The 8740-nt window shown below is 34.2% G+C and overlaps 1 protein-coding gene across 1 annotated transcript; it reads right to left on the bottom strand.

Moving 5' to 3' along the window:
* Positions 1-6877: 6877 nt before the first annotated feature.
* Positions 6878-8352, bottom strand: LOC104248269 (CEN-like protein 1). The gene is made up of 4 exons (XM_009804494.2): positions 8089-8352; positions 7878-7939; positions 7727-7767; positions 6878-7406 (listed from the first exon to the last, which is right to left on the bottom strand). The coding sequence occupies exons 1-4, from the start codon at positions 8290-8292 to the stop codon at positions 7189-7191; spliced, it is 525 nt and encodes a 174-aa protein (XP_009802796.1). The 5' UTR covers positions 8293-8352; the 3' UTR covers positions 6878-7188.
* Positions 8353-8740: the final 388 nt, after the last annotated feature.

Raw genomic sequence — 8740 nt, 5'->3', positions numbered from 1 at the left:
ACCATATATTAGTGCAGAGTCCAACATACAACTCTACCCAGAATTTGGTGTCACAATATTACGGACTATCTACGAATACTACAAACAGTGGTCTGAAAGATAAATACAAACCTGTCTCTGAAATACATAAAAGAAACAAGATGAAAATATAGAAGGAGACGCCAAGGCCTGCGGACACATGCAGGACTACCTCGGGTCTCCGCCACAGGACTGAAGGCAACAACCTCACTATGGTCCAAAAGCTGCAGCACCCGGATCTGCACATAGTGTAGAGTGTAGTATCAACACAAACGACCTCATGTGCTGGTAAGTGTCTAGCCTAACCTCGGTGAAGTAGTGACGAGGCTATGACAAGACTACCAAATAAACCTGTGCAGTTATATTATATACAACAATTAATAATGACATAAACTAGCAGTTAAAGATGGGATGGGGAAAACATGTTGCAGGGAATATCATGTACAAATAAAATTTCAGTAAAGAAGTGAAAGGAACACGAAAATTCAACTGTAAACAAGAATAAGGAAATCAATGACAAGTGCACAACATCACCCTTCGTGCTTTTACTCTCGTCCTCACTACAAGAATCAATATAATCGGTATGGCATCACCGTTCGTGCTTTTACCTCACATAATCATGGCACGGATATATCCTTCATGCGTTATCACTCATATCATGGCACAACATTGTATATCGTGCGGCACGGCATCACCCTTCGTGCTTTTACCTCACAATATCAGCACGACAACACCCTTCGTGCATTAACACTCTCTCACAAATATCATGCACGACATCACCCTTCGTGCTTTTACATTCTTCCTTACCCAAGCAACAATCACAAAACAATACGGGCAAGGGAATCAATAAAATCATAATAGAATCCCAGCAAGGGAACAATAGCATAACAACAATATCCCGGCAAGGAAAACAATATTATGAGTTATAACATCCCGACAAGGGAGATAATATCAAAAACAATAACATCCTGGCAAGGGAGACAATATTATAAACCTCTTCTCTTTTCCACAATTACTTCACAATTCAATTCTAAACATGAGCCAACGCTTTACAATGTTCAATTACCAATAATACTTCCTCATCTACAATATAAATCATCATATAAAGCATGAACAATACGAAACAGAGTCACATCAGTCATAATATAAGACTCAGGGGCATGCTTGAAACCGACATATAGATAATCGTCACCACACCTATACGTCGTACTCAATAGTTAACACATAACAAATAAGATGCAACTCCTAATCCCTCAAGCTAAGGTTAGACCAAACACTTACTCAATGCCAGGAACACAATTCAAGCCTCAACTACCGCTTTACCTCTTATTTCCACCGCCAATTTGCTTGTATCTAGCCACAATTTATTTAACGATATCAGTAAATGCTAAATGAATCAATTCTCATGCATGAAAATAGGTTTTTCTAAAGATTTTCCCAAAAAGTCAAAAATAGACCCCGGACCTACATGGTCTAAACCCGAGGTTCGAACCAAAACCCGATTACCCATTCGCCCACAAACTCAAATATATAATTTGTTTTGAAATCAGATCTCAAATCAAGGTCCAAATCCCCAAAATTTAAAAATCCTAAGTTCTACCCAAAAACACCCAATTCCCCATGAAAACCCTTGATTTTGAATTGAAATCATGTGAAAAGATGTTATAGATTGAAGAAAATGAGTTAGAAATGACTTACAATTGATTTGGAGAAGAACTTTTCTTTAGAAAATCGCCCAAGAGAGCTTATGGTTTGAGGGAGTTTGAAAAATGAAGAAAAATCCGTCTAAGTCCCAATTAACTGGTCGCATATGACGCAATTGCGACAGGTGCTTCACAAATTGCGAAGATTGCAAATGCGAACAAGGCCTCGCATTTACGAAGCTGGGCATTGTCTACTAACCTCGCAATTGTGAACAAGTTGTCGCAACTGCAATGACTGGCTCCCCCTGATGGCTTCACAATTGTGAAGGGAAGATCACAAATGCGATCATAGGATGGCCAGACTTCTTCGCAATTGCGATGAAGTCCTCGCAATTTCCAGGCCCGATGGGCTCGCAATTGTGACATCTAACCTCGCAATTGCGAGATCAGAGCCTGCAACACATACCAGATAAAAATCTAAAACTTCCTAAGTCCAATTTCACTCCGTGGCCTATCAAAAACTCACTCGAGCACTCGGGACTCCAAACCAAACATGCATGCAAGTCCAAAAATATCATACGAACTTGCTCGTGCAATCAAATCATCAAAATAACATTAACAACTATGAATTAAACTTCAAATTCAGGGAATCTCTCAAGAACATCAAAATTTTTATTTTCTCAAATAAAGGTCCGATTTATACTAAACGGACTCTGATTCTTACCAAACTTCACAGATTCAACTTAATTATTATATAAGACTTGTACAGGTCTCCGTAACTAAAATGTGGGCCCGATATCATTAATTTCAAACATCTTTTCATTTCCAAAACTTCTTATAATTTCAGTTAAACAATTTCTTTCAAAAATTCATTTCTCGGGCTTGGGACCTCGGAATTCTATTCCGGGCATATGCCCAAGTCCCAAATTTTACTACGGACCCTACGAGGCCGTCGGATCACGGGTCCGAGTCTGTTTACCAGGAATGTTGACCAAAGCCAACTTTATTCAATTTTAAAAGCCAATTTCCTTATTTTACTTAGTTTTCACATAAAAGCTTTCTGGAAACGCGCTCAGACTATGCACACAAATTGAGGTGAGATAAAAAGAGGTTTTTAAGGCCTCGGAACACAAAATTTACTTTCAAAACGAAAAGGTCATCACACTAAAACTAATAAATATTTTGGGGCCAAATTCTGGCGCTATGAAAGTTTCCCACAATTTAACCTATACCCATTTTTTAAAAAAGTTTTAACTTTTACCCAGTTTTTAAACAACTTCAGCCCCTTTCTCCTCCTCCTCCTCCTCCTCCTCCTCCTCCTCCTCCTCCTCCTCCTCCTCCTCCTTCTTCTTCTTCTTCTTCTTCTTCTTCTTCTTCTTCTTCTTCTTCTTCTTCTTCTATTAACAACTGAAAGGCACTATGATTAATTCTCTAATACTACCACCATCTTAAGAGAAATTTTCATTATGTTTTTAACATTGCCATGTGTACCGAAGTGCCTTTTTTTGGAGATGATATTAAATGTCATTTTACAGTTTTGTATTCTGAAATCTCTTCTTAAATCCACATTCTTACCTATTTGGATCGAAGGATTTTGCCTTACGTATTCCACATTCACTACTGTAAATCCACTATACTTGTTTGGTTTTATATTTAAAAAAATTAGATGTAAAATATGAACTCAAATTATAGATCAAATGGTTTGTCATTTGAAATGTGGAATCCAAGTTCATTCCTACTAATATGTGTTTGGTCTTGGAAGTTATACTACAAGGGAAGGAAAATAGGGAAAACTAACACTACAAGGTATTTCGTATCAGTGAATATTCTGTTTTAACTTGTAAGTTTCATTCTATTAACAACTTAAACTTTGCCATTTATATTTCATTCTTCTTGCAAAATGTTACTTCAGCTTATATAGTGCTGAAGTTTTTACAAATGAACTAAATAACTTCAGCATCTTCTGCTGAAGTTTTTGAAAAAGCTTTATAACAAAACTAATGAATCCAGGACAAAAAAAAACTTCAGCTTTTAGTGCTGAAGTTTTTACAAAAGAACTAAATAACTTCAGCATTTTTGGTGAAATTTTTGAAAAAGTTTATCCAGGACAAAAAAACTTCAGCTTATTTAATGCTGAAGTTTTTATAAATGAACTAAATAACCTCAGCATCTTATGCTGAAGTTTTTGAAAAAGCTTAATGACAAAACTAATAAATAAAAAAGAAGAGAATGCGTCAAAGAGCATGTTGGTTTTGGATGAGCTATATATCTTGTCAGCATATATCGTACTTCAGCTTCCTTTATCCAGTTTGATGGGGGGAATCATCTTGTTGCCCCTCACCAATATAGTCCTAACTCTTGATGTTGATATATAGAAATATGTCCACCTTCGTTTGGCCAAAGTTAATACATAGAATGAGGAAAAGAAGAATGTGGGAATCACAGAAATCATTGTTGCCACGAGCATTAGCGACAACGATATCAAGCACAAGGGACTGTAATGCAATTATCTTTATGAAAGACAAACTCCAGAGTAGGATGGTCCGGAAAAGCATTTTTTATTGAGTTGCCTTTGATTTAAGTTCAACAATTACAAACAAAAACTTCAATAAACAGAGAACAAAACTTCAGCTACTGTGCTTAATTTTAATAATTACAAACAAAAACTTCAGCTCACTTGGTTCAGCACACTTGCTACTTCAAGCCCGTCTACTAGAATGCTGAAGTTTTGCATGATTGCCTTTGCTACTTCAGCTCCGTATGCTAAAGTTACGCAAAAAAGTGGGTACACTTGCAATGTTTTTACAAAGCGGACACAAGTTAAAACATAACCCAAAAATCAGGTATAGATGCAAATGCCCTTACAACTGCCATTTACCGTTTGAGACCAAAAATGAAGGGGCCCATCATATTTTACAGACCAGTAAGACACGTATCGCTATGCCACAAAAGAAGTCTGAAAGCAGGACCACCCCACCCATATTCCTCCCACTACCACGCATTGCCATAGAAACAGTTATATAGTACTCACTGTAGATGATAAGGAAGTCGAGTTGCACAAATATTTTCGTAAAGATAACTATATTGACATTATTATTAAGGAATATTTGGCTCACCTGTTTCACCACTAAGGTAATCATCCCCTCTGTTTCGAAACGTACGAATGAGAGGGTCTAGAGTATTGATACTTGAGAGCCAAAGTTTTAAATGTTTGATCTCAATTCAGACGTTACTTTCGTCATATTTCAAAATAAAGTTTAGATAATTTTGAACTAAATATAAAAAGGACTATCGCTTATAATTTCTTATTATGATATTTAAATAATACATGAAAAGTAATAGTAGAAAATATTTTTTCATTTTTCATGTGGTAATAGTGTCATATAAAATGGAAGCCATTTTATTCCCTTAAAAAGTAATATGGATCATAATTTGATCTATTATTGCATATAAAAAATAAATCATAAAACATGAAACAACGAATTGTGTACCTGTTATGCAACTAATAGCCTGTTTGGCCAAGCTGGAGAAATCAATTTATTTTGAGAAGTGATTTTTTCAAAAGTGCTTTTGAAAAAAGTACTTTTGGAGAGAAACAGTTTGTGTTTGACTAATCAGTCTGAAAAGCACTTTTGAGAAATAATTTGTGTTTGACCAAGCTTTTTAGAAAATGTTTTTAAGTGTCAAATTACGAATAAGGACATGAATAGATTTACTTAATAATTAATATTATAAGTAAATAAATAATATCAAAATTTTGTTATTACATGCAATAATTAAAAAAAATTATTTTATTTAAGTAAAATATGAAAATAAAATTAAAAAGTACTTAATTCTTTTAATATAAGTTAAATATATTAAAATTCCTTGCATTCACCCCTAAAGTTACTATATATTAGAAAGTTTTCCTAAAAATAAGAAGAAATATTTACAAATTAATATCCTAAGTATTAGGTTTAAGGGTTATTTTGGTATATACTATATTTTGTTAAGGGTATTTTAGGTAAGAAGAAAAGTCAAAACTGCTTCTGCTTCTGCTTTTGGAAAGAAGCTACTTTTTTCTGCTTCTCTGAAACTGCTTCTGTTTCTTCCCAAAAGCATTTTTTTTTTCCCCAAATAAGCTTGGCCAAACACCTCAAATTAAAAAAAAAAAGTGATTTTGAAAAAAAAAGCATTTTTTTCTCTTGAGAAGCTTGGCCAAACAGGAAGTATTGTAGAACGGATATTACAAAGAAAAATTGCCCGTCAAGCCTCTTGGAGTAATCCAAATCATGCTCAGATACTAACGATATTTCACGCAATAAAAATCATTACATTGCTACCGAGATAGTTACCCTAAATATCTTTCATTTCTCTAGTAAACAAAGTTCTAGTCTTCACGAACTGAATTTTTTGATTAGTTTCTTTGTGTGTCTAAGGGAGAAACAAAAAATATTTGGCTGTTCAAAGAAGTCTAAGAGAAAACATTTGGGTCTTATCTTTTTGAAGAGGAGTAATAATAATTATAAGGAAAAATTAACTACTTCACTTTTTTATATTTTATACATGTGCAATAACCTTTTTGCAGATAGTACTTATATATTTCCAATAGTTCTCTCTTTTTAACGGGTCGAGCCAACCCCCATTGACTCACAACCCAGGCGAAATAACAAACATATATGATTAATCATATATAAAATCGTTTTATAGGGCGAATAATCTAAAATTTGTTTAATATTAACATATCATTGACTTACAAAAACCTCATTATTCAGTTTAATATTTGTTAGCAAAGGATAGCTAGCGAGTGATTCTATATTTGTTCTTCATACTCGACTGATTGAATATAGTTGTGTTAAGAACCATAAGTTAATTAGTTTCTTATCATATGTGATAAAAACTAATTAGTTACCAATCTTTACTACTAATAAATAGTACTAACACTTTTGACAATAAATTTATTATGGTCTACTGAGACATAAGATAAAGTAATCAATATAATTTTCTTCTAAATATGAAAAATCCAGTTGAAGTCCCTTATTATAGATTTAAAATTAAAATGACAATAATTGTTAGAAACAAACGGAATAATAAGTAGATGGTCAGCTAGATAAGCAATATATAAAGGACCTTAAGGCGATCTTAAAAAAATACGTGCTCTTAAACTCTTAAAATAACAACCAAACATAAGTTATAGCATCAATACTGAATTTGATATATGCATTTTATCTCAATTTAATACATCAAACAACTAATATGAAGTAAAGTACAAGTAGAACTCACAAACAAATGAAACACAGGGGCAACCTAATTGGTGGGAAAGCTCAGAATCTGCATGATGCATGAAGATTGACACTATTCTTGATCAATTCACCTAGCTATTTTTCTGGTAAGTACAAAGTTGTACTATATACTTAGACCTTATTTAAATCACGTGTTTTAATAGACAGATAGAGTAGTACATTAAAGGAGTTACTACTTCCAGCTCATTAACAGCCTAATTAAGCTAAAAGTGATTATTTGCGTGTTTATATTATGATGTAGTAATTCATCTTCTTCTGGCAGCAGTTTCTCTCTGGGCATTGAAGTAGACAGCGGCAACTGGGCTTCCCAATCCATTCTCAGCCGTATACCTTCGAGTGTTGAAATGGTCTCTTGTTGCTGCTGGTTTCACTGTTTGCCTTCCGCTTTGTTTATACAATAGTAACACATATCGGTGAATCCCAATCACTGGCTTTGGGCTCTCGTAGCTCACTATTTCCCTTCCTGTTTAATTGAATTTGTAATGTCACATTTCTTGAAATTAATATACTCAAGTAAATAAAAAGTGTAGTCTCTCTAATAATTCAGTTTCTGGATAATAAGATACGTCAACCACTTTAACATTATAGCAGAGCAGGTAAAAGTTCTGAAACACAATACGAAAAATTAATTTTCACGTGCTTGACCTATGAAAAGAATTACGAAAAAAAGAATTATATTATCGATATAATTAAATAAATAAAAGTGACTCCTCTCTTTAACTACAACTTATCTTTTCAACCCAGGTACCATGATAACCAATAGGCAATAGTCAATTTGCTTACCGAACGAGGAATCAGTGGAACCAGGAATATCTGTAACAATCCTGAAAATCCAAAATCAAAACAAATACAGAAATGATTAATTAACATGAATGTCATGCAAATCAATTGTGGGTTTCATGTTCTTTAATCGACGATAGCGTAATATAATTACCAGTGGAGGTGTTCCCTCAAGTAAGGATCACTAGGACCTGGAACATCTGGGTCGGTCATGATCTTTCCAAAAGAAAAAGAACGGCAATATATAATCAGAAATACTTGAAAGTTCAGAAAACAACACAAAATCTCAGAATCAGAGTAATATAATTAAGACAATGGTACTAGGTAAGTACGTATGTTAAGGAGAATTAATAAAAGAAAATTACAAGGGTGTAAGCAGATCGCATGTCTTCGCCACCAATCTCGACACGAGGTTTAGCAGCAATGACAGCAGGCATGAGTTCATGCCCATTAAATACTTGTTTGCTCCCGTTGTATATCACATTCAGTTTCACACTTGGGTTGAAACTGTCTACTACTTCTCCTATCACTCGTGCAACAACAAGTGGTTCAACAACCCTAGAAGCCATCTTCACCCTTTTGTTTCTTCTTCTTTTTGGCGAGCTAGCTAGGGTAATCTAATTATTGAAGTAGAAATCTGCGAGCTGGTTTGAAGAATGTTACTTGCGGGAGGAAATTATATATAGGACTCTAGAGAGAGAAAGAAGGGCTTGGATGTGAAGTTCAAAGATTCGAGAACAATTTAACGTGCCACAAATTAAAGGTTGTCTACATACGGAAAATACGAATGTTCGTATGGAGTAATTTTATGACGGAAAGATAAACCACTAGAGACTGTAGATAGTGGGCAACATAAACCCATTCTATAGAGTTTATTAATCCCACTGTTTCATTTTATGCGAAACGATTCGAAGTACGAAGGTTAAAGTACTTAATCTTTCTGTATAAATTCATATATGATAATAGTTAAAAAAATTGAAACTACACAAGTACTATAAGTAGTGATAGTTTATAAAT

This window comes from Nicotiana sylvestris, chromosome 11 (assembly GCF_000393655.2).
Source record: "Nicotiana sylvestris chromosome 11, ASM39365v2, whole genome shotgun sequence".
NCBI lineage: Eukaryota > Viridiplantae > Streptophyta > Magnoliopsida > Solanales > Solanaceae > Nicotiana > Nicotiana sylvestris.
The sequence above is the reverse complement of the archived record's forward strand: the minus strand, read 5'-3'. Positions and strand labels throughout refer to the sequence as shown.

Excerpts from the sequence above, each read along its gene's own strand:
- LOC104248269 (XM_009804494.2), bottom strand. The coding sequence starts at position 8,292 with ATGGCTTCTAGGGTTGTTGAACCACTTGTTGTTGCACGAGTGATAGGA. Across the intron at positions 7,940-8,088 it reads TGCGATCTGCTTACACCCTT|ATCATGACCGACCCAGATGT; the intron begins GTAATTTTCTTT and ends TCTTTTGGAAAG. Across the intron at positions 7,407-7,726 it reads TTCCACTGATTCCTCGTTCG|GAAGGGAAATAGTGAGCTAC; the intron begins GTAAGCAAATTG and ends TCAATTAAACAG.